Source organism: Strongylocentrotus purpuratus, unplaced genomic scaffold (assembly GCF_000002235.5).
Source record: "Strongylocentrotus purpuratus isolate Spur 01 unplaced genomic scaffold, Spur_5.0 spur5_scaffold_7, whole genome shotgun sequence".
NCBI lineage: Eukaryota > Metazoa > Echinodermata > Echinoidea > Camarodonta > Strongylocentrotidae > Strongylocentrotus > Strongylocentrotus purpuratus.
Genome location: NW_022145613.1, coordinates 8,418,044 through 8,445,140, shown reverse-complemented (window position 1 = coordinate 8,445,140; position 27,097 = coordinate 8,418,044). Strand labels below are relative to the sequence as shown.

At 37.8% G+C, this 27,097-nt stretch overlaps 1 protein-coding gene across 1 annotated transcript; it reads left to right on the top strand.

The window, feature by feature from the left end:
- The first annotated feature begins 590 nt into the window (after window positions 1-590).
- On the top strand, window positions 591-21,702 carry LOC584366 (G-protein coupled receptor GRL101). Its single transcript, XM_030974624.1, has 22 exons — window positions 591-693; window positions 2,028-2,147; window positions 2,709-2,831; window positions 3,298-3,507; window positions 3,898-4,038; window positions 4,836-5,006; window positions 5,748-5,870; window positions 6,517-6,651; window positions 7,305-7,439; window positions 8,561-8,680; window positions 10,061-10,175; window positions 11,030-11,098; window positions 11,506-11,577; window positions 12,167-12,238; window positions 13,136-13,207; window positions 13,903-13,974; window positions 14,654-14,725; window positions 15,142-15,210; window positions 15,495-15,693; window positions 16,308-16,967; window positions 17,472-17,640; window positions 18,319-21,702. The coding sequence occupies exons 1-22, from the start codon at window positions 681-683 to the stop codon at window positions 18,552-18,554; spliced, it is 3,168 nt and encodes a 1,055-aa protein (XP_030830484.1). The 5' UTR covers window positions 591-680; the 3' UTR covers window positions 18,555-21,702.
- The last annotated feature ends 5,395 nt before the right edge of the window (window positions 21,703-27,097 follow it).

Here is a 27,097-nt window from a genome sequence, read left to right as displayed (position 1 = left end):
CAAGAGCTGAAATTTGATATTTACCAGGATTTGTGTCAATCATTTTATAATGAACGTAATAGCACGCTTTGTCCCTCACAGAACTTCTAATTCTTGTCACACTTTGTCAATAACGTTATACTATCCAATCCAAAAGATATTTGATATAGCGCCTTTTCCTTGCAGTTACAAAGCGCTGCACACACGCTACACACTGTTATACTATGTTGCGAACCTCTTTGCATCTCATTGATTATTTAGATTGAGGCAATAAGACTTGACAATCATGCTTCACGCAAACAATTTCCCTATTAACCCAGATTACCTCCCCTTTTCTCTTTCATTACAAATGTGACCCCCTTCCATTTATGACAATTCCTTTATTTTCCTACACATTGTAACTTGAACTGATTGCACTATTTTTTAGAATCAACTGACAGGCAATTTCAATGCCCTGTTGTATTCCCTGTAGAGAGCATTTCAAAAGATGACGCACATGACTATATTAATTAGACTTGTTTTAGATCCATATTTTTAAAGTCTTTACAAACATCGTGATTTTCGTATTTTGAGACAGATCCTCTATTTTGTAATTTTATTGTACAGGATGTGCCAAGGATGAGTTCCCATGCAGTCATTCTTGTATACCAATAGAACTACGATGTGACACGAACTGTGATTGTGAAGTAGACTGCGCTGATATGGACGGATGCGGTGAGTTTATCTTTTCTTTTCCTTGGGGCAGGGGTCTTTTCTCTCCTTCTTTTTTTTTGTTGAGTGGGCAATTTAGTTTTTCCATATATAATCATATATATAGTTGTCACCAATTGCCTGTCTCTTCCGCTCTTTCTTTCCATCTCACTCTCTTTCTCTCGCACCTGCTCTTCCCATTTCTTATACCAAATCGATTGCAGACTACAATACAATCCAATATTTAATTTTTTTCTTGTGGATACTTGTATCTTAAAGGAAATAAAAATAATAAACTGGAAAATGCGAGCACTCTTATTGCAATGTTAATTATGTTAATTAAAGCTTTCAAAGGTCATTGGCGTTTTGAATAGACTCAAAGATATTTTTCCATTGCGCATACTTGTAAATTTGTAAAGCACTATGATTTTGCCTTATTTTAATTATTGTATTATTGTATGGGGCAATTGCGCTTCGTATTTGCTTCAAAAGCTTTTTTTTAAAGAGCCGTAAGGGTTATAAGAAAGTCATATTATAGAGCACATACAGGTACATTATTTTTTAAGTTAAACTTTTAAAAAAAAATTGATTTATATGATAAAAGTATTGGAGCTTTTATGTTTCCTTACATGTACTATATAACTACTTTACCTGATTGTTTTAATAATTATTTTATTTTTAATGGAGATATAAATCAATATGGTACTAGAAATTCAAACACACTTTATGTTCCTTCATTTCGCTATAATTTGTCAAAAACAGTAATAAAATATAAAGGATCCATTATTTGGAACAACTTACCCAATTCTCTCAAAGCATGTCCAACATTGTCTAGTTTTAAGCGTAATTTTAAACACAAACAAGTATCAAGTTACAATATACTTGTTTAACTTTTATTAATTCTGCCTGTCCTATCTTTATGTGTATGTATGTCTCAGTTAATGTAATGTCTATATTGTCAATATTTTGCTTTTAATTACTGAAGATTTTACTTTTGGGGTTGTAGAAAAAAGGGGACCAGCCTAGATATGCCAATGGCCTTTTCTGGTCCCCCACATCCCTACTCCACCCATTAATTATTTGTAGTGTTACTGTTGTTCTTGTAATTGTTCTTATCATATTTTACATATATTGCATTTTATATCATTGTATTTGAATGTTAATTGATGTAAGTTTTTTATTGGATGTGAAATAAACTGAACTTGAACTTGAGCTTGAAAGTACCATTTATATTTGAGAGGTTTTGTAACGTGATATTCGTTACAAAATATTAAGTCATATAGATTTTATATATACTTTGATGTATATAAAGTAGACGTAAATAATTATCGTTTTGTATATCTAATTTCTGTCTGCAGAGGCGTTCCCATGTTTAGAAGGATACGAGAAGTGCACCAAGAATCATTACTGCATAGCTAAACACCTCTGGTGTAATTTCGTGGATGACTGTGGAGATAATTCGGATGAAGATTTATGCTGTAAGTAGCCAAAATGAAGATTATTAATTATGACGAATTCGTACAGAGATTGTCCGTATATGAGAAATACAGTGCCCCTTTCAAGATAAAAGTTCTTTGAATAAGCAATAATGCACACAATAATACTTATGGTGATTAAAATGTCTGTCCACATCCAATTTACTTTATAACATGAAGTCATGAATGGATTAAGTTGATCAAGGCTGGCTCAAATATGCTAAAGAGTATTGCGTTTGATTCTGATCCCGTTCTAAATCAAAGCTAGTACTGAGAGACTAAATTCAAAGTCACCTTGTTGTGCGACCCATTCTCATGCGACAATTGTTTCCTCGATCAATTTCCTTTACACTAACCGATTTCCTAACTTCAGCATTGGAACCAGCACTATACCTAACCCTTACCCTAAACCCAAACCTTATCTCAGTCGAAACCTACGCGTTAATCCTAGATGTTTGACGACATCGAGCCTGGAGCTACAGTTGCTGGAGCACAGGGCTGATCACTTAGTCACCGATATCTGTTTCAGACTCAATAACATAATTACTTTGTTCACCTTTATAGATCATCCGGATTGCTGGAAAGGTGAATTCCAGTGCTCTAACAAGCAGTGTATCAACACGTGGTTTGTGTGTGATGGGAGTCAGGATTGCATTGATGGGAGCGACGAGGCACGCTGTGGTGAAGGTAAGGTGAACACTCGGTAAAAACGGACGTTTAAGGAGGACAACGGAAGTCCTCCGCTAAAGATACAAGTTCCGCATCAGTGAACACACGTGACCTTTAAGTCACGCTGCTCAGTTTGCCGCTGCTTAGAAACTGTGTGCGCAACTAGACTTGATACACTTGACATAAATTTCTTTTAAAACAAATATTAAGATGTCTTTTGTGTGTTAACCTTCAAAATCGTGATCGTAATCTGTAAATCTCTGGACTACTAAAAGATGAATTATTATACATATGCAATGAATGATAATATCCCTACAGACTATTCCACTTTGCATATTAGGGTTAAAAATGGGAAGTTTGGGGGTCGTATATGGCCCCTTTTGTTTAGAAATATGCCATACAATTTTCTCGCATTCACTGAATGATCTATAATACAACTACCACTTTAAACTGTATTTTTTAAAAATCTTTCTTAAATCCTCAGAACATTTCGTTCTCTGTGAGAATGGTAAAAAGGTCTACGAACACGAATGGTGTGACCGCCTTGTGGACTGTCCTGATAATGAAGCAGATGAAACCAACTGTGTTTGTACCGCGGATGAATACAGGTGCCCTAATGGCAAGTGCTTGCGACCCTCGGTGCGGTGCAACGGTGTCTGTGATTGTTTGTCTTGCGATGACGAAAAAGAGTGCGGTAAGTGGCATCTAGTGTAGTAAGAATGTTATCAATATCTTTTTAAAAAATGAGGGAACTTTAATGTTGCGTTTTAATTAGAAATTACACATCTTTAGATAGGAGGGTGCTGCCCCGCCCACGCCCCCCGCCAAAAGAAAAAATCCCTGGCCATAGGCACCCCTTCGTTACTGTTCCCATGTCGTTTATATTGGGTGGAGGTAATACATCTGCCATCATTGCAAGATTATTCCCATAAGTCACTTCATGAATGTCGGTTACGCTGTCCTAAGATTTTTTACGGTTTCTTAGCAAACCCTTTCCCGAAAATCCTTGATCTGCTTCTGCTAAATGCACTAATTTTCTCTTGCTTGATTTTTTTCCTGCTTATTTACTCTTTCAATTTTGCAGCGGATGAAGACATGTGTAATTATGAGACGAATGGCATCCTCTGTCAGATAGCAAACAACAAACCATCGAGGTGCGTCAGGAAAGAATACATCTGCGATGGATTTGGTGACTGTCCCAACAAAGCCGATGAGTTCAACTGTCGTAAGTTCACCTTTATTCTTCAGGAATAGGGACTTTTAGATTTGCACGTCGACATAGTGAACGGCTACGTGTGACGTCATTTTAAGGCACTGCGCCAGTGCCTTAAGTGCCTTAAAATGACGTCACACGTAGCAGTCCACTATGTCGACGTGCAAATCTAAACATCCCTAATACCTCAGTCTGCACCAACAAGACCAACAGCATACCAACAGCAGACCGATCAAACAATTACATTACCTCTTCAGGCCAAAATTTGGTCGGTTTGGAATGGCGATGTTATCAACTTCTGATTGCAATGGGTTGTGCTGCCTTTGCCTATAACCAAGAGAAACGAAACGAACGTATTCAGGGAAGAAATATGGGGATTTTATTTCATTTCGTTTTTGAATGCAATATTGAGTAACCATGATAAACTGCTCAGTCAATTTGATGAAAGTACTTGAATGTATCTTGAATGTATCTTGAATGTCCCAAAGTTCGATGCCTCCCCGATGCAATAGCTACACACCTTTTCTGTTGGGAGATCATAATTATATGTTACCGTATGTTAGCGTATGTTACATTCTGTATATGACTATATCGCTCATACACATTAACCTTTAGGACATCAGCATTTACTCCTATCTTAGAACAGCTAACTTTTGAACAACTTTCCCCGGACAGCTATCTCTTAGTATGGGGATTTTATTAACCAGTGAAAAATGACATTGGCTAGTTTTCCTAATTTTGTTGTTGTTGATGTGTTCGGCCATTCTGTAAACCTTGCATATTTTAACCCTCTTTTCCATCTTATTCAGAATTGCCAGGCAACACAACGGGCCACTGTGACTCGGAAGGTAATCCTCCTTACATGATGTGTGATATCAAAGATGGCGCCGACGATCCTCGATGTTTGCCTGCGCTGAAAGTACAGTGTGACAGATACCGACGACCACACTGCATGTATGGCTTCGATGAAGAGACTTGCAGTAAGCACCCTACATAATTTGTCTATGTTGCTAATTGCAAAGAAAAACAAACATATAAACAAACATACATACAAATAGACAAACGAAAAGCCAAAACTCTTGGGTTTTATAAATATTAAGGTAGAATGCATACACCCCAAGCTTCCTTCCTTTGGTCCGACTGATAACAGATTTGAAGAAAAAAATGCAAAAGATTTACAAATCTTGGAACTAGAAGCTATTTTGATAGACACTTTTTCAAATAAATACTTCAATAAGATTCAATTATCGAAAGGAAATGGACACCTATGCATCATCTTTCTCACGAGGATAGATATAGAATTACACGAACTGACTTCGAATATCCCTCGTTAGAAATGCATTTAAAGCAAATAATTTTGAAAAATTACCGAAGGCAATTGCAATAGCGTTTTCAATTAAATATCAACACGTACATGTGTACCAACATTACAATGAAATTTTTAGTAATTCGAGCAATATTCTGTAGGATAATACAATAAAATTGTGTTAACATCTTGAATTTTTTTTGCGATTGTGTTTTGAGTATCATTAACGTTTCAATGGCAAAATAGGCAAAATAGTCAGCTTCCATTTGGCCTATTGCAAACTTCTCTAATATCATAATCGTTGCACCTGTTTAATACTTTTAGTGGCTCTGCTACTGAACTGAATGCGGCAGGACACATCTTTTTCAAATAAATAATTTATCCCTCTCCGGCTCTTTTTGCTCCGCTTTTTCAGATGCGACTCGCCCTTGTGATCCCGAGGTAGAATACGAGTGCCCGTATGGGAGGTGCATCGACCTAACAAGCCGATGCGACGCACAACTGGATTGTTTTGATTTCTCCGACGAAGCCAACTGTGGTAAGTTGTGACCAACTCATCCTAATTTGTAATGAACCCCCTCTTGCACCACCACTACCGCCACCACCACCACCACCCCCATATCAAAATTCAGGAACACTGTCTGCAAATAAGTAAAAGCAACATAAAAAAGAAGGGGAAGAGATAAACATGCGAAAAGGGAGTATCCCTTTGGAAAGAGAGAGGGTTTGCGGGGCTCGGAAATGAAATGAAGATATTTACATACTCAATAACAAAGGAGAGTAGTTTCGACCTTCATGACGTTTTCACTTGCCCATATTTAGGAATTGATTCCACTTCAGTCTCTAGACACTTTACGTAATTATTATGCAACCACTGTATAAAAAAAGAAACAATCATAACGTCATAGCATTCCTAATATTAACATGGTTTACTCGGCTATTGCTTCAACAATGGCGTAGGTCATCTAAGTCCCTGCAAAAGTGTTGATGTTGAATATTTACCCCAAAATATAATGACTCACATTTTGTTCGTGAATGAAGCGAAGCAGCTGGGGTCTATTTCCTATCGTTTTTATTCAGGTGCTTTAATATCTTATTGAGCTTGTCGATACTTCGGACTTTTCATCACCATAATTATTCAAATTATTCTGATTTTCTTTATTGATATTGGTTCTCCCATGTAGAGTCTTTCGAGTGTCTACCGGGAACCTGGAAGTGTCACAGTGGACAGTGCATCCCTGAGAAACAGAAGTGTGATTACACACCAGATTGTTTTTACGTCAATGGAACTGTGGATTCGTCTGATGAAGACGAATGCGGTAAGACCAAGGCACCCATATTTTTCTTCTGGAATTGCTAACTTGCTGATATTAATTGAAACCACATTTATGGTCTATTACTGTTTTAACCGCAGCTTTTTATGAAGGACCTGTGAGAGCATTGGTTTGACATTATTCACCTCTTCTATTAAAAAAGTATTCAAGTTATCGGCTGAATTATTTTACCATGTTTACTGCAGTTAATGGAGATAATGTGGCATTATGCTCTATAGGGTAATGACTAAGAATCAGTTTATACCAGAAGCTATGCCCAATAAAACGGTCAATGACTCATCCATATTTTGGAAGTCTTCCCCCTTGCGATTGAATTTCATTCCAAATTGTTGGAGAAATGGTAGTGGTAGATTTCAAGCAAACAGTTTACCATAATGCTCTGTCTTTCTTTGAATGTTCTTCCTTCCTCTGTCTGTTTGCTGACACACGCACTGACAGAAGTTTTAAAAAATACAAAGTGGTGTTGCCTATTTCCACGAGCAATTTCAATTCGGTGACATACAAGTCACTTTATGTTTGTCTATGTGATTTTCTTGTTCCGTATGTGACTAGGAACTTCTTCTCTAGCACACCATTTACAAAGTATTTAGTAGTCCCATATATAAACTCCGATGTCGTTCCTCTTGTAACTTGTCCAGACTATAAGATCTTTGGATGCAGGGAGGGTGAGTTCAGATGTCACAGCGGTCAGTGTATACCTCAAGATGAAGTGTGTTTCTTTGATTCTACGATGAAGAAAGGATGCAAGGATCGCTCACATCTTAATGATTGTGGTAAGCCATGCTGATTATTATTGCTCAGTTATGTAGTCGATATTAAAGTCCTAAGATGATAGCATGAGTATCAACGTTATGTTATAACTGCAGTATAATTTTCGGTTATCAAGGCCAACTTTGACAGCTTTCAACAATCTAGCCGGCGACTACTGCTGCTGCTGATACCCGGCCCCCCCCCACTCAGAGGTCGGAATGACCGCATGCGTGTTGCCAAAATGTCCGGTAAAGGGGTATTTTTCGTGCGACAAAGTCCGGCCCGAGAATTGTAAAAAAAGGGGTGTATTTGACTTTCCACCCTGAGATTTCTTTAAAAAGGGGGTGTTTTTCTTTTTTTCTCTCATCTCTTTGGACTCCTGAGAAAATATTCCGAATTAAGGGGGGTACATTGAGCATTTTTCCTGATTTAGGGGGGTCTCCAAGGCAGGAAAAGCCCGCGAAAAGCCCGCGAAAGGGGGGTTTGGAAATGTTGGCAGTCCTCAGATAGGGGGTGCTTTCAAAAAGAGGGTACGAGCATATGCGTACCCTAAATAACACTGAGTGGGGGGGGGGGGGCCGGGTGCTGATACTACTTATATTACTAATACTACTACTACTACTACTACGACGACGACGACGACGATAACAACTGTTACCAGGGACTTTTAGATTTGCACGACGGAGAACGTGGACTGCCATTTTAAGGCAATGTGACGTCACTGCCAGTGCCTTAAAAGGACGTCACATTGCCCTAAAAGGGCAGTCCACGTTCTCCCCCTCGTGCAAATCTAAAAGCCCCTACTATTGCTACTACTACGACGACGACCTCTTCTATTAATATTAAAATACTGGTATTAATACTTCCCAAATTTATAAAGAAACTTATTTCATTCAATGTTGATCTACCAATTAAAATAGCATGAAATGATTATCGTTGCATTATTGCAGATAGAATATTTTCATATTATTTTTAGATTGCATGACTGTAATATATTTGAAAAATTGCACATGACTTGTGTTAGATAATTTTATAGTGAATTTATGAAATTCATTATAAAATTACAGGATCGTACACACGATGTGGCATTATTGATCGTATCTGTCATACTAATTGATATCTGTTTTGTTACTGTTTTGTTCAGCAAACCGGACTTGTCGCGAGAACGAATTCAAATGCCGTAATGCTCATTGTGTCAATATGAGTGACGTATGCAACGGAGCTGTTGACTGTCTACCCTACTGGACAGATGAAGATTTCTGTCGTAAGTACTTTCTTAACTTCCAATTTTGTTTTTGATAAGCAGACAGTATGATACTCAATGTATGATCTTTGCATGGTATACTGGCATTGTTATTTGCGTCTGAGATACATGTCTCGTACATATGCATTTGGAGACCAAACCCTAAACCTAACCTTAAGCCTATAATACTAAGCCTAATGGCTCGTTCAGATATGAGGTGGTAAAACCGAGTTTTGTTATAATTTTGTGATGACGTAAAGTGTAATACGCGTCATATTCCTCTATCTTACCGAGCTCATTAGATGATTTCAAGTTCGGTGTCGAAAGCTGGTGTTGGTGTCGTGAAAACACCAATACCAGCCACAACACTGTTCTTGAAATCATGCTGGTGTTGAGGTTGACCTCGGAAAATATGATGCGTTTCCGGTAGTCTGTGTTGAGGGCTGGTGTTGAATATCGTCTGTTGAACACAAGCCCTTAGCATGGGCGTCAATCCTTACGTAATACCTATTGTTCAGGGAAGTGAATGAATAGATCACCCCCCCCCCCTGAACAATAGGTATCAATTACAGATCTACGCCCATGGCCCTTAGGATTGGTAAATTTATCATTTCAAGTTCGGTGTTAGTGTTTGTGTTGACGCATACCGCAGCTAACAATGCGGGAATCTGTCATGAATCTCACGATCACGCCACGTTAAAACCAATTGTACGGACAAAATTACTGTAAATCATAGGAGCTGTTTATTTATTTATGAGAAATTGTATTTTCTCTATTTTTTTTACAATATGCTTTTAGATTTTAGAGTCTGTATGATGAAATTTGAATGCTATTTGTCACAGATTTCACTTTCATCGTCGAGACTTTTCGCGTGAAAGTGTGACATCACTCGGTGTTTAGCTAACAATAACTTGATCGGTATCGTGATTCTAAACTGACCATCGGTGTTGAAGCTCGGTTCAGCAGTCTTTCCGCGCTCCTCAACACCACCAACGCCGACACCGAACTTAAAAAATTATGCGCAAGTCCTTTGTTGCGCGCAGTTGCTAGCCGTTCTACGCGTTAACACAACCGCGGTGGCTTTTTTTTTGCGGCAGTGTAGCGCGCCATATCTGAACAAATCTTAAAGCCCCATTGTCCTACTTGTAGCTACTTGCTCCCTCGATATAGAAAACTTCCCCGATCGGTGCCTGTTGGTCCCCCATGATCTCTTTTTCTTATGTTAGTTGAGAACTGAGATAATAAGATAGCCACCTGTCGGTGACCTCGCTGTGTGGTCTAATCCCTTCTGGCCCAGTAGTGTTGACGGTCTTTAAGACAGTTACCTCCTAGCCATCATGATATTTTATAATCAAAAGTGATATGAGTATTCAGATCCTTTATTGTATTTCCACCTTTTAGCTCACGAGTGCGGACCTGCACTTATGTGTATATGCAACCATACACAGATGAGCTGCATCAACGCTGGACTTGAATCCTTCCATAATTTCTACGTCGAAGAACAGATCTCGGAAATGTAAGTGTTCATAGAATAAATCTTGATTTTTTTTTCGTCTCCAAACGACCAACAAAAAGGACATGAAGAACTAGATTTTTATTTTTAATAAAATTGATTTGATTTAGTTGAGTTTGTACTCCGGAAAATTACCGGTTGCTTGTGTATTTGAGTTAGTCATGGTCATCGACAATATATCTTTTTTGTCCTGGAAAATGTGTCCAAAATTTGTGCTTGTGTCCTAGATTGCAAAGGGCACCAAGTGCCAGTAATTTATCGCAATACACATTTTCTGTGTGTATGTATAATTAGGTTTTTACAGACGGATATAAAAAAGTTATGATTATTTATGTATGGGACCGACCTCTAACGTCACCATCCGAAGACATGAACCTGGGTTCGTCAGTGTCGGTTTGATAATCGAAAACAAAGAGCTGACCGAGTAAACTTTACCGCGAAACCAACTCACATTGGAGGTGAGTTGGCTTAGTTGATAAAGCGTCCGACGGTTGATTCGTGGGTTCGAATCCAACCCAGGTAGTTGACTGAAGCCTGCCCTGTGTGTTAACAGGCACCTCCCCCGTTTCATAGACGCAGACAGTACAGTGGGAAACACTCCGTCCCTCGGATAGGCCGTTTGAAGACAGGCCCTGTGTAGAGGAGAGACACCACCTTTGCACGTGAAGATCCCATTACTTTATTCGTATAAGTGTAGAGGAAACATCGGTGTAGTGGTCCATCTGCACTCACCCAGTCAGATATACCAGGAGGAGAGATGCGAGGGTTGCAGTGATTCAGTTCGATTTTCGCCTTCAATGTACAGATGACGTCAAATACTAATGATAACAATATAATCTGTTTCCTGATCTTTACAGAAATCTGAGTGGGAACAGGATTCAAATCTCAAACGAGGTCCTTTCTGGGCTTCCCGGTTTGCTTCGATTGTGAGTATTTTTTATTTGGCTTTTAACATTTACTGATAGTACTATTCGTTGACATAATAGCTTTCCAATTAAGACCTTCCACTGATCCCGAATTTTCATTACTTGTTGTTTTTCGTTGGCGTGCAGGAAATGTGCAGGAAATATTCAATACGTTAAAAAGAAAAAACATTTGATGCCTGTGTTTTTTTCTCTAGTAGTTTCTACATGAATGCATATTCTCTGTTGGAGATCATTGTCTGCTTCGTTATGCCAAGGGGTGACATTCAAACCTCATACATCCTTTATTGCACTTCATATTTCCACGGTTAGTGGTTCTGAAGTGTAAGTCATATGCCTGCTTGATTAGCCATGAGCATCTTAATATCTCACTTCTATTTTTTAGAATTTGATTCCATTCTTTCTTGCAGAGACTTGTCAAACAATAGCTTAAATGACATCGGAAATGATACCTTCAAGGGTTTAGCCAACCTCAGATATTTGTAAGTAATAAATATTCCTTTACAAGTTCCTTTCATTCTTTTTTTTTTAGTTTCACCCTTCTCTCCTCTTCTATTTATCTTTTTTTCCCTTCCAGTTTCTTTTATGATTTTTGTTTACTAGTGCTTTATGGTTGTGCCTTGGTCGATATAAATATTCTCGTGTGAATAAATATATCCTTGCAATATTGTTTGTCCACCGTGCACCATCTTTGAAAATATACTTCATCCTGAATGATTAGCAAAATATGTTTAATATGAAGTTCGATATACATTTTCGATGAACATTAAAATATGTCACTGAGTCAATCGATTTCAAACTGTGGTTGTTATTATGACTATTTTTCTATTTTATGATTTTCTTCTCATCAAACAAAAAGAAGACATTTGCAGTAAGGTGAAGAGTTTGTAAATCGAGTCGTTTATTAGTGCAGTCGACGACCAACTGCATAGGCCCATCAAGTTTGAAACATAATGTACATTTTACATAATTGAACATAAAACAGGACATTGTCTTGTCTGAGGTGTTTCTTTTCTTCTGAGTTATTAGCGATATGTAGTTACGTACATTTTGTTTTGTGTTTTACGACAGGAATTTAGAGAACAATAACCTCAGAGTGATTCGTAAACAGACTTTCAACGGTTTGGAAGGCCTTCAGACCCTGTGAGTATATGATCCTATTTCAATATATGAAAATCTTAATCTCCGGACTCTTCGATTAGTTTTGATTTTGATTTTGATTTTGATTTGATTTTGTAGTCCAATAACTAAGTCTACGAACTATTTTTTTATTCCGAGATTGATATGAAAAACACCAAAAAGGGTAGCAAAAGTATCAAACAACATTAGACTGAAAATAGGGAAGAATTTGAAGTATACAGATGAGTAAAATTTGAACCAAAGAAAGAAGAAGATTAGGAAAATGAAGAGGTTTGAAGGGAGGAAATAAACGGGAGAATAAACAGTGCAAGAGCGTAAACAGACACGCCTTGTTCAGATACGATGAAGGAAAACCGCGGCGGTTCTGTAAAACGCTTTGCATTTTGTATCTTATACATGTAAATGGTTCTCTATATCCGATAACGTTTTACAAAATTTGATAATAACGTCGTATTGTTAATTCGTGCTCCTTTTCTTAACGAGAAGATTGAGTTCTGAGGAGAGGTGACAAATTATTAGTGAGCGTTATCATTGTTATTATGCAAGTGTGGAAGAACATCAGGAGAAAAGAAAGTTCCCTGAAAACCATGGCTCTTCAAATACCTCCATATTCTAAATGTGTCACATGTTTCTGTGTACAGTGCTGGTTACTTTACTTGACTGGGTCAAATTTCTTATCATTTTGATGATTATAGAACCTTGCAGTACAATAATACTTATTTGCTACAAGAGCAACTATTTCTGATCGATTCCACACCGTTTCTTTCACAATGCATTCGCATGACCAGAACTCAACTTTATCTAATTCTCTTCTAACACTCAAACACTATAATGTCAAAGATTTTTGATGATCTATCCTCGTTTTTCATCATTGCTTCTTTATTTTTTTAATCTGGACAGACGACTTGGAGGAAATAACATCCACGCAATAGAGCCTCATGCTTTCGAAGGGCTAAGGAATATCACAACGCTGTAAGTAGCAAATTTTCCACACTCGACCCAGGTGATGTAAATGGGTACCTGGTAGGATTATTCCTTGAAATGCACTGTGCGCTTGGTTTGGTTTGGTTTGGTTTGGTTTTATTTTCCGTATAAAAATTCAATACATACAAGAATACAATTTACAAATAATACAAATCAAGAATTAAAAAACGGCTGGAAACTTCAGAGCCATTATTAAAATGGCTCTGTTCTTCCTAGAGGTCCAGATATCTATGACTGCCGGAGCTAAAACTATTTGGTAATAATTTCCAAAGCTCTTTGGAAGCGCATAAATACTATACAAGAACCGAATATTATTAGATTATTAAGTATGACCTCTTTAGATATACTTGTTTCCAGTGCTATAGACGCATACCAATCATTTATAGTAAAATATACAAAATTCTCCAAAAGTATTGCTGTAGATTTAACAGAAGTATATTCCATATTTTCAATAAAAATCACCACTGCCTTTGTAAACTTAGCAACTAACTAAGGGTCTTTGGTTGAGCGCTATATTTTTTAATCCTCCAATATTCTTTCCTCATATGCACAGACTACTCACTGATGCCACGAAAACAATTTTACACGCACATGCACAGCCCGTCTTGTTCATAACTTTAAGCAAGTAGATAATTATCACATTTGATTATCAAACTCTTTCGATACCTATTATATTTCTTCAGAGACCTAAGTAACCAGAATTTGACGGAGATCCCAAATGCTGCGTTCGTTGGACTATACCGGCTTCACTTCTTGTGAGTATAGATTATGTTTTACTACAATTAGTACTTTAAGTGATAGAATAAAAAGATGTAATCTTCAGTTGGAAAAGACAAACCGAATGTATTTTTGTATCCATGATTAGCCCTTCTGTTCCAATGCTTGATATATTGGTAATGTGGTAGAAGTGGAAACGAAAACTCATATTAATTTCTTAGTACCCGATGCAGAGTGGTAATAACGATTGTGAGAACTTTAATTAGTTAGACAATCAATTACTTTTTTGTTAATTTAAAAAAAATAGTTTTAACGTTTTTGGAAGGAACAAGAAAATACAAATGTTGAAAGCTGGCGACTGTAATTATATGAATGCTCACTTCACAGTACTCGCCACTCTGTAATACTTAAGATATCAATGGGATGTTGTCGTAGTTGGTTTTAATTCACATGAGCGAGCTTACAATGTTAGTATACAGTAAGAAGTGAAATTAGGTGATTAGTATATATATATCTATCCTCCTGATAATCTATTGAATGTAACATCTTTTAGCCAAGCGCATTTGACCTAATGAATAGCATCAAAGAGTATTCTTCTTGATATAACGTACAGAAGTAAACGTTTTGAGACGTTAACGAGATTTATAAAACCTTTAATAAAATTTGTTTAGCGTCGATTAGAATCTTAATGGTATTCTTTGTCCATGTCACGTGCAGAGACCTTTCAGCCAATCACATCGTTATGGTACCAGATGGCGCTTTCTATGGTCTTTATCAACTCAAGAAACTGTGAGTAAAACTGTCTAATACCCTTTAAGATGTTTAGATACAACATGCTGAGAATGTCGTGGTTTCTCTTTGTTCGTATGTCCCTTGAGTTAAAAAAGAATTGACATTTGTGCAACCTTCAATACTCCTTCAAATTTCATGGCATTCTTTGTTATAATTTGGTCAGTGCTTATCAACCTGCAACATCATCGTCATCAATTAAATTAAGAGGTTCTAGCGAAGGAACCGGCATTACCGTTCAATTTGACATGATGCTTTTAAAACCTTAATGCAACTAATTGTATAAGCGTTCCAATTACGTGTTTATTACCTCATTGTTAATTTGCCGTTGTAATGTATGAAGATTTTCGTTGAGGGAGATGGCAAAATAAAAGTTTTTTCTTTTGTTGAATCATTTTTAATCATCCATATTTCAGAGACATATCAGAAAATGCGATTGAGGTCGTGAGCAGACGAACTTTCAACCTGCGTCTTTTGGAAGAGCTGTGAGTAAATTTTTATTGATTACTGCCTTGTACAATTAGAATAATAAATGCTTACAAATCATTTCTTGGGCTATTTGCTACAAAGATATAATTATTCTGTAGTCTTTATATTTATTATTAGTATCAATATTTGCATCACTATCATCATACTGCCGACTCAAAATGGCAAGACAATCTTATGTCCAGCGACTCCTTCTGTTGTTTATTTTTATGTGGACTCGTTTAAAAAAATAAATCAGTTTACACGATATATTTCAATATCTTTTTGCCTGAATATTTTATAGAATTACAGACGAATATCGCTTCTGCTGCATGGCCCGTCACGTGTCTAAATGTCTTCCTCTACCGGACGAGTTTTCATCTTGCGAGGATCTCATGTCAAATCCCATACTGCGCATGTGCATCTGGATTATCGGCATGATCGCTTTGATTGGAAACTTGGTCGTCATCATGTGGAGGGTCAATAGCAAACGAGACAATAAGGTAAGGGAAAAGGCCTGTATTGACAAACAAACAATGACATTTCCCGATTGGACTTCTTTGGCATATCAGTAAAGCTTCCTAGTATCTCCCACCGACAGGTTCTGCCAATAAGGTGTGCCGGTAATGTTTGCAGATGAGGTGTGCCGATGAGATGTGCCGATGATATGTGTCGAGGCATTAAGGTATAAATGTCGATGAGGTGTGTTGATAAGGGATGGCGGTAACCTGTTTCGATGAGGTTTGATGATATGATGTGAAGATAAGGTATGGTCATAAGTTGCGTCTATGTTCTATGCTGATAAGGTTTAGTTGATAAGGTGTACCGATAAGATGTGCCAATGAGGTGTGTTGATAAGGGATGGCGGTAACGTGTTTCGATGAGGTTTGCTGATATGATGTGAAGATAAGGTATGGTCATAAGTTGCGTCTATGTTCTATGCTGATAAGGTTTAGTTGATAAGGTGTACCGATAAGATGTGCCAATGAGGTGTGCCGATATGATAATGTCGATAAGGTGTGCCGATAAGGTGTTTACGCCTAAATGACGAAGCATGGCAAAGTTTTTTCTAACTGATGAAAATAATCATACCCCTCTCTTGTGTTTCCGCACACAGGTTCATTCGTTCCTCATAACCAACCTAGCCGTGGGTGACATGTTAATGGGCATCTACCTCCTCATCATCGCCGGCGTCGACGCCTATTACCGCGGTGATTACATCGTTCACGACAAAACATGGCGTAACAGTGGTCTCTGCAAGTTTGCCGGCTTTCTCTCCACATTCTCCAGCGAGCTCTCCGTGTTCAGTCTCACCATCATCACCCTCCATCGGCTTTCTTCGATCGTCTTTCCCTTCCGGATCAAAGACATGGAGTTCACGCGCGCTGTCTGGGTCATGTGCGTGTCATGGGGACTTGTCGCGTTTCTGGCCGCGCTGCCTCTGTGCGGAGTGGCGTACTTTGGCAATTTCTACGGACGGTCGGGTGTGTGTTTAGCCCTGCACATAACGCCGGATAAACCCAGTGGATGGGAGTACTCCGTGTTTATATTCCTGGGGTTAAACTTCGTATCTTTCATAACGATTATGGTGTCGTATGGAGTCATGTTCAACGTCGCAAGGAAAACCCAGAAGGCAGCGATGAGGTCGCTGAAGTCGAAAGGAAGCGATTCGATGGCCAGGAGGATGTCGGTGATTGTCTTCACGGACTTCTGCTGTTGGGTTCCCATTATTCTCTTAGGTTTGGCCTCACTGTCTGGAGCGTATGTACCGACCTCTGTAAGTGAATATATATAAAATTCTGCTTAGTTGAGACTGGTGTATTTTTAACGGTTCCTCGGTAATTAAGTTAATGAAGGTTAAATCTTTGGCGTTACATATTAAGGGTGTATACTGTGCAATGTTAGAGAAAAGTTTTAGAAAGTTATTTACAGAGAAAAGAAAGGGTATTCTCATCGATAATTAATTGATTGTTCCTTGATTGTTCATGTCTGAATTTCTATTCAATTATTCACCCCCAATTTTAGTCAACAAACTTTGACTAATCATTGAATAAATATTTTACTTGGAATAATGGACTCCAACATACACTTGGTACGACCAGCCAATGTGTCTAACGCTTAGGTATGTCACACCACACGTTTGTTGCCCTTGTAAAATACCCCATACTGTCTTGCTTTTCATGAATACATAGTACAATCGATGTTATATGGATAACAATTGAAAGATTGCTTGGATTAACAAAGTACAACACGGCGTGTTTGCCCTCTTCGTATCTTACAGGTGTATGCTTGGGTAGCTGTGTTTGTGATGCCGGTCAACTCGGCCGTCAATCCGATCCTTTACACCCTAGGCAGCGCCATCACCGTCCGTCGGGCAATACAGAGGTTCTCCATCAACCCCTCTACAACAGTTACATCAGAATACAAGACTGTCATGAACAATTCCTCAGGTAAGATGATAATGATGACAGTTACTGTAGTATCAGCGGTGTAGCTGGCATTGTTGGAATGAGGGTCGGTGTTGGAGCCGCGTGTGGTACTCACTCGACGTCCAACCCTCCTTAATCCGGGCATTGGACCATGCAGCAATGACTGCGGATATCGACATGAATCATGTGAATTGTGCCATGTATTGTAGTCAGCGAAATTATAATCAATGTAAGCTCATTGTCATTTGCCCAGTAATAATACAATGGTTGCCGTATCCGAATCTCCTTCGTTAAGCAAAATGTATTTTGGTTACTCCTTGACGAATCCTTGAACCTCCCTATCCAAAACCTACATTTCGTTCTCTGCACGCTATTATATGCCTCAAACTTAAACTTTGACTATAAAGATTGTCATTTCATTTTTTAAAGTTTCCACGCAAACATGGATTCTTATTTTTGTCCAACGTAGCCTATGTTAAAAGTCTAATATCAAGACAAAAAGAGGGAACCAATTTGCAGTTCATTACCCTATATGCAATAATAGTGAAATATGCAATTGGGAATCACAACAGCTGTTAATCCATTGCCTACTGGAACCGGGTGGTCCTTGTATTAAGCCTATGGGGATCAGAGAATTGAGGAGTCAAGGGGTTAACACTCGCATATCACCATCTCATTTGTCTTTTGTGTGTGTTTCAGACCGGAAACAGGGTGGATACAAGGGACGTCCCATGCGGACGATGTCGAATACCGCTACTGAAAATTGCAAACCCGCTACGACGACGACGACGAAACCGAAGCCCCCACCTGCCAAGGAGGAAACGATAAAAATGATCGACCTCGGGAAAAGACGGCACGATAACGGAGACGATGGCGAGAAGAGGGCATTGACCTCGGCCGGCAATAACAATGAAAAGACATCAAATAACGTGTGAACACTGCGGGTGCCATGATCGGTATACACATTAAAAGGATATGTTGTGTATTCGTTTTGCTACGCACCGTGAATTGTTTCCATATCTTGAAGGAGAAAGGAAGGGGAGGTCTGGAAAACGATTGCGAATCGGAAACTTTGCCAAGTGTATGGAACATTGTTGTCATCGTATGTTCAGACTTTGCTCGTCACACCGAAGATTTAAGCCAAGTGAGGAGGAACAATGATGTTGTCCCTCACACTAGAGGGCAGTATTCAAATAGCTCCTTGTCGGTCGATTCGAAAGGATTTTCGAGATTCATTACAAATGACGCCGTGTAAGAATAGAATACCAGAATGTGAAGACTTGGTATGCAAAAGTAAGGACATGGTCTAATCGATCTCTAAAATTAATGACCACATTTGATCATTCTTCTTTTAAAGCATGGTTTTGTTTTTGTTTAAGTTATGGAGGAAAGTTTTGATTTGATGGAGAGAGAAAGGATTCCCTTCATTCTCATATGGAAGGCTTTTGAGGAAAAAGCTAAGAGGATATGTCCAATGTTGTTAAAACGTATATCGCGTTTCTCGAGTACAGTAGTTATTTGTTTGACCGCTATTTGAAATACTCAATTGTATCTAGCTGTGACTTTAAAACGGGATCCTAATTGTGATATTATTGTAGTTAGGTCAGTGTAAACTGCAAGAAAACGGAGTATATTTTGTTTGCGTTGTTTTAACCCCTTGCCTACGGGAACATGGTTGGCTACTATATTGAACCTATTGACATAAAATAATTCAGTAGTCAATTGGTTGATAAAAGAAACTGAATCAATGAAGTCCATTAAAGATGGTAATTACCACACGTTAGGTGTTTTTCGGTATGTTTAACCCACCCCCTCTCTTCGTTACTCTCTCCCTCTGTATTTCTCTTTCTTTCTCTCTCCCCCTCTCTCTCTCTCTCTCTCTCTCTCTCTTTCTATCCCCTACCTCTCTCCGACCTTTTCTCTAAATTTGGACAAACCCTTCTTTTTACTATCTTTATCAGTTTATGTCTCATCTATCTCAAAATGTACTGACCACGTCCTAAAAATGCGCCATCTACGTTAGGTATCTGAAAGTCGTTTGCACGTAAATGGAACGAGATTATGTATTTGTAAGAGGTGATTTTCATAATATTTTGTACTTTAGAATCTAGGCCAAAGTATTTTTCAATATACATCTGCCCCTAGGCATAAATACTATTGTACAGTTGTCAAATAGCATTACGTGTAGACTGAGATCAGTAATATGTATTTTTATTATAATGCTAATTACAGGATTTTAATTATTCACTTTATTGTCTTCGACCTTTTCTCTAAATTTGGACAAACCCTTCTTTTTACTATCTTTATCAGTTTATGTCTCATCTATCTCAAAATGTACTGACCACGTCCTAAAATTGCGCCATCTACGTTATGTATCTGAAAGTCGTTTGCACGTAAATGGAACGAGATTATGTATTTGTAAGAGGTGATTTTCATAATATTTTGTACTTTAGAATCTAGGCCAAAGTATTTTCAATATACATCTGCCCCTAGGCATAAATACTATTGTTGTCAAATAGCATTACGTGTAGACTGAGATTAGTAATATGTATTTTTATTATAATGCTAATTACAGGATTTTAATTATTCACTTTATTGTCTTCGACCTTTTCGCTAAATTTGGACAAACCCTTCTTTTTACTATCTTTATCAGTTTATGTCTCATCTATCTCAAAATGTACTGACCACGTCCTAAAATTGCGCCATCTACGTTAGGTATCTGAAAGTCGTTTGCACGTAAATGGAACAAGATTATGTATTTGTAAGAGGTGATTTTCATAATATTTTGTACTTTAGAATCTAGGCCAAAGTATTTTTCAATATACATCTGCCCCTAGGCATAAATACTATTGTTGTCAAATAGCATTACGTGTAGACTGAGATCAGTAATATGTATTTTTATTATAATGCTAATTACAGGATTTTAATTATTCACTTTATTGTTGTGTATTTGGATCGGATTATGTGACACAGGTTACTTTTATAAGTATAGAGAGATATAAAGAAGCGCGACACCAGTTCATCACAATATAATATAGAGCATGCCATTTAATCAGATGAAATATAACATGAAGATTCTGATAAAAAATATTACAACGCGACAAATTGAAGTCTCGTAGGTGATTTGGGCAGCGTCTCATGAAACCGTCATTTTAATAGTGCAAGTTCAACGACATCCCGTTGAAATGCACGCTTTTGAATGGGATGTCGGTGAACTTGTACTTATGACGGTTTCGTGAGACGCCACCTTGGTGACTGTACTATCTGAAAGTTCTGTGATCTATCTCTGATAAATATCTCTGAATCTCATGACTGGAGTCCTGAAGTGAACATCTTTTATAATTAATGAGTAAACCCTCTGCTGGGAGTTGGTAAACATTGGGCCATAGACCAAATAACTATGATTACATCATAACGACGACTCCTGATTGGGGAGTGCGTCTGTTTAGAAGAAGTATCTATGATGTCATTGGAAGCCCATAAAATGACCAGTTCGTCATAACTTTACTTGGAAGTTGTATGATTCATAATTCAGAAGAAGTGTAAACTTTGTAAACATTTGAACTTCCTATAGCAATATTGATAAACTATTGATAAACCAGTGCTTAATATAAAATGTGGTCTAATCATAGCATAACATATTGTAGACAAGAGCGTGTGCCGTGGTGACCGGTAATGGCCGTGTATATGGGCAATCACAAAATTAAATCATATTTGACGCCCCCTCTGAAAAATAAAAAAATAAATAAAATAGAATGCGTGTTATTTCAATGTCATTGCATGAGTGCAATCAATTACAATGGGTCACGTTGCATCCGATATTCAGAAGTAGAAAATGTGGCCATTTGGGACAGAGATAACATTTACTTCCTCGTTTAGAGATAACTGAAAGGTCAGTTTTCGGGCAATTACTTATTTCAATTATTTCCCATTTCAGCTCGATCATTTATTGTTCTATTTCAACACTAACATGAATCTATCCTGTTGAATTTGCATGTTACTCATGAGTAAGGAATATGTCTGTATTTTGTAATAAATGATTTGATAATAATAAATGCATAGTAACATTGAATACTTGTAATACATCGAATGTAATGGTTGATGCATATTTTTTTCCTATCGGTTTAGAGTACTCGAAGGCGAAAGAGGGGGAACGGGCTGAGGAGGCTGCAGCCCCCACCCCGATTTTTTTCAAACAATGGCCGCCTCATATTCGGGCAGCCGGACAGCGAGGTGATCACCTTTTAAAAATGTATTACCTACCAATTTTGTATTATGAATTACACCGTTAAAACAATAAAGGGTCGAAATACTCCCTTGCTTCATTCGGTCACGAGATTCGGAAATTAAAGGTTTGTATTCAGGTAAGGGACGTTAGCCCCTCTGATAAAAGTGCACCCGTATGCCTATGTTAATGACCTGTTAGTTCCTGTTTATGCGGTTATTTACCTTGGTGTTTTAAAACCATAAACAGGTACTGCTTCTTGGAATCGAAACCATTAGATGTCTCATTGATTTCATATTTCTGCAAATATTGTTTTTCAAAGAGTTGAGGTAAAGGATATAGACGTTTCTTTGTAAGAATGTTCTCTAAAACGAAATTAGATTTTACAGGCGTGAAAAAACAAAATTACATGAAAATACAATTTCCACTCCTTTAAAAAATAAAAGGGAGTAACAACTTATCATAATAAACAGACAAATTATCATAATGTTGTCGATTTGGCACTTCGTTTCATGATATATTTGTTTGCTAATTATCTGTCGATATTCTTGAAACGTAGTAGTTTTATCGTCCACCAATAAGTCGGTGATTATCATTTATCTTGCCAATGACGTATTTCTGAATCACCAGTCACCCAGGTAACATCTTTAAGTCAAGAAAAGAGTCTCTTTCATTTTGTATTCCAAATTACATAAGATAATATGCCATTCAGTGGGGCCGAGGAACGTGCCCCATGCCCCATGCCCCCCCCCCCGTAGCTACGCCACTAGATGTGACCAGCAGTCATCTAGGCGACACTCTACCTTCAGGACCTCTTGATAGAAACACGTAAGAGCTCGAGTTGGCGATTTGATATACCTAGACATGCCACTTGAGATGTAAACTAGCTGCATCCTAATAAACGCTCAGAGGCATTATAGACCTTTGCACAAAATGTATATGCAGCAACTTGGGCAGAGAGTGAAGGAAGCATATAAGTGTCGGGGGGGGGCACCATTTTAATTTCTGAAGAATGAGCTTAAGCACTTTAGTATGCGTTTAACATTTTATGGGAAATATTGTAATTAGAAATATGAGTCAATTGACGAGTGAAGAAAATTCGTGCTTTAACCAGGGAGAAAACTGACATCTCCCTGCTTTAACCAAGCATGGAGTTTTCACACATTTTTTTTATCCAAGTTTGTCCTCCCATAACCCAGTGGCGTATCCATAAATGTATGAACGGAGGGGCGGAATCCTCATTGGGGTGGGGTGGATGGATTATCTTGACAGCCTTCCTTAACATTTTATTTCAATTCCAGCAAATACATTTAAATTACATTGATAAATACATAAAATATATACATGCATATACGACTTTAAACAAATATATATATATATATATATATATATATATATGTATATATACAGTTTAATACAGTACAAATTTATTTTAAAAAACGGTATTATAGGAATAAGGATGGCCATTAAAAACCGATTGGGGGTTTTGTCGGGACGGCCAACTGAACAAAGTATATTCTACAGATGTGTCCTTGATTTATATATATATTTTTTGGGGGGGGGGGGGGATTGGGGACAGCTGTAAATCCGCGCCAAAAGTCACCAAAAAAAATTATTTTAAAACTATAATGAAATTTGGTTATCTATTAGTTTATATCAGATTGATTCAACATGAGTATGGTAATTAAAAGAAGATATATCCACTCTTGAATATTGATATTGGGGCCTCAATGAGGGTATACTCTTGCAGCAGAGTTGATATTTTATGAAAATGGTTCTAAACTGTATCTGTATTCATTCGTAATAGTAGCTTCAACAGGTTCAGTGCAATTCAAATGTGTATTAATGCATTTCAGTTTGTGACCTCTCCAATAGTTTGTTCATTAATGAAGAACGGAAGGAGTGTTCTTGCTTCGACGTATCTGATTGTAAACAAACGTGTCGCCACCCTATCTGATTGTAAACAAAGGTGGCGACACGTTTGTTTACAATCAGATACGTCGAAGCAAGAACATTAACCGAGAATTTTGGAAAACATCATTAGAAGAAAGAAAAATATTTATTTTTTGTACCGTTACTCCATAGCAATATCATTATTGATATTATAACTTGTCATGTAATTTTTATACCATGTAACGTTAGAGTGCAAATTATGTGAATAACTGTTTCTACAATGTGTTATATTGATAAGCTTGTGCAGGAATTGATTGTGGTTTATTTATTATATGAATGTATCTGTGTGGTAATGAATTCGGAAAGGTTTTGTTGCTCTGTATATATTTGTGAATAATGTAATATAGCAATACATCACACACTGTATGATATCAAATTAATTTTGTGGTATTATATACAAGTATGATTAATTGTGTGGTAAACGAAGTGCAAATAAATATTTCAGATAAAGAGATGATTGCCTGAACATTGTCAGTTTGTATTATTATAGACCTGAGGTTGTAGATAACGGAGGGGATGCGAAGGTCACTGGTTCGAGCCCCAGCACAGCATGGGCATGACTGATGTTCATTTTCCACAAGAAATTCATCTGTATTGACCGTTCCGACTGAGGTGTAGTATTTGAATACCCGGTAGGTGTTATTTGAAATGCACTGAGTTCTGATAAGTCCGGAATTAAAGTTGAGGTAATAACGTTTCCGAATAATAATCCCGATAATAATTCAAAAGCACTTTAAAATTACCGCATTTAGAGAGACGTGATGTCATATGCGCTAAAGCCATAAAACGCCAGTTATGATCATCAGTAGGCTAACCTTCCTGCTTATTTGCCTCTTCATGATTATATGTCTACGTAATGTTATCAAACTTTCTGAAGCATTGATACACAAAAGCTCAACCCCACATAAGGGTAGAATATTCTGACGGTAAAAAAAAGAAGAAGAATAAGGAGAAAGAGAAGAAAAAGAAGAAGGAAAAAAGAGAAGAAGAAGAAGAAGAAGAAGAAGAAGAAGAAGAAGAAGAAGGGAAAAAAAGACGAAGAAGAAGAAAAATGAGAAAAGAAGAAAAACAAAGGAGAAGAATATGGAGGAGGAGGAGGAGGAGGAGAAGAAGTAGAAGTAGAAGAAGGAAATGAAGACGAAGAAGAAGGAAAAAAGGAGGAGGAGGAGGAGGAGAAGAAAAAGAAGAAGGAATAGAAGAAGAAGAAGTAGAAGAAGGAAAGGAAGAAGAAGAAGGAAATAAGACGGAGAAGGAGGAGAAGAAGAATCTAGGTCCATTTTGGTCCCCAAGCATCATCTTGTAACTGTCAAATTAACCGAGTTCTTGACTTGAGTTGACTACAAAGGTGAACCGTACATAACTTTTCGTGTTCCTAGCCCCACGGGTGATTTTGTGGAGGCCAAAACTAATCTATCCAGTGTAAGATGGCAAACGAGTTTGGGCAGGCGTTTCCCAAGACGGCACCTCGTTGTCACGTAGTTGATGGAGGTGCCATTAAGAGTTGAAGAGAAATATTTCACGAAACAAAATATTAGTATTTTATTGTAAGATATAGTGAGATATATACATATATATATATATATATATATATATATATATATATATATATATATATATATATATATATATATATCGTGTATAGACGGTACTACACTTATACAAACAAAATCAAATTCTATGCGAGAGTGAGGTGGGGAGAAGATGGGGGAAGGAGAGAGAGAGAGAGAGAGAGCGAGAGAGAGAGAAAGAGAGAGAGAGAGAGAGAGAGAGAGAGAGAGAGAGAGAGAGAGAGGGGGGGGGGGCGGGGCAAGTAAAACAGCAAGAAAAGCAAAGTCAGCCAAAATACAAATTGTTGTATTTTTGGAACGGGTGGATGTAACGAATGATTTTATCAAGCTAATTACGGAGAAACCGCTGGTAAAAAACACAAATATATTATATACGTCATTTCACTCAGATAAAGAGAGAGAGAGAGGGAGTGAGATGAAGAGAAAATGAAATATGGCAAACATAAACATATACAAAATGAAAGTTTACCCATTATAATCGGTTATGGTGGTCAAATATTTTGCCTGGATTGTATTTACCGTCAAAAGGAAACATTACACCTATCAATCCGGGGATCTTTATTATTATGAGGAAACCAAAATTGATCTCCCAAATCCCTTCAATGCATGTGATCTGAGGTGATTGAAAACATTTCCTCGCAACCCCACCCCCACCCCCCCCCCCAAAAAAAAAGAAGAAGAAGTTTGTTTGACGGATTAATCTTCGCCTTGCTAGTGGCGTAGCCAGGGTTTTTATTTGGTGGCCGGCGGGGGTGGCGGAAAAGTAATGATTTAAGTGATACTATTATTCTGCGAGATAACATTTGAACTAAACATGTTAGATCATGGCAGCGCTTAGAGTGTTACTAAACACTAATCGTGAAATGATATTTTGCACATTTTCAGATATTCGCGAGGGTCACCGCGGAGGACATTGTATTTTTCGGGGGCTCGTGTCCCTATGCCCCTCCCCTTCTACCTGTTAAACCGATAGCCCTGGGATTGGTCCTTGGTATAAAAGGGTCTTGGTCGTTGGTCATGGCCTCGTCAAGACTTCACGAAGACCATGACCAATGAATGACCAATTATCGTCAACTTCGTCAAAATCGAGGTCAGTCCTACATGCATAATTCACTCAGGGAAAAGAGATTGGTGGCATAGATGAGAAAGAGTGTCTAATCAATTGCGAGCGGAGGCGAGAGACAGTAAGAGAAAATAATAATAATAATATTGATATTTATAAAGCGCAGGTATCTGCCAGGCTCTGACGTTCATGTCGATGTACATATTACAATCACAAATATATCACGTAAAGTATGACGGGATAAGTTTGTGTAAGAGAGAGAGAGAGAGGGGAGGAAGAGAGAGATAGATAGAGAGAGAGAGAGAGAGAGAGAGAGAGAGAGAGAGAGAGAAAGAGAGAGATAGGGAGGGGGTTGAGAAACTGAGAAAGAAGGAACAAACTCACAAAACCAAATCGGTATTCTGTTCAATTGCGAGAGAGGGAAAGAAAAAACCTCCATTGCTTTACAAAAGACACCGATTATAGACATTTTATTTCTACACGTTCGTCTTCAGAAAAAAAAAATATTCGCTTGCACCTTCTCATGTTTGCTGTTTGGAGATGCAAGCAACATCCAAGAAATCATTTGGAAAACGTGGCCAGTGAAATCCAACTGCACAAAATGAGGTCGATTTCTGCATTTAACGGAAGTCATACCACGCTTGCTTTTTATATAAATGATCACCATGT

Coding starts and splice junctions, on each gene's coding strand:
- LOC584366 (XM_030974624.1), top strand. Junction 2,832..3,297: donor CGAGGCACGCTGTGGTGAAG/GTAAGGTGAACA, acceptor TTAAATCCTCAG/AACATTTCGTTCTCTGTGAG. Junction 15,694..16,307: donor ATAGCAAACGAGACAATAAG/GTAAGGGAAAAG, acceptor TTCCGCACACAG/GTTCATTCGTTCCTCATAAC.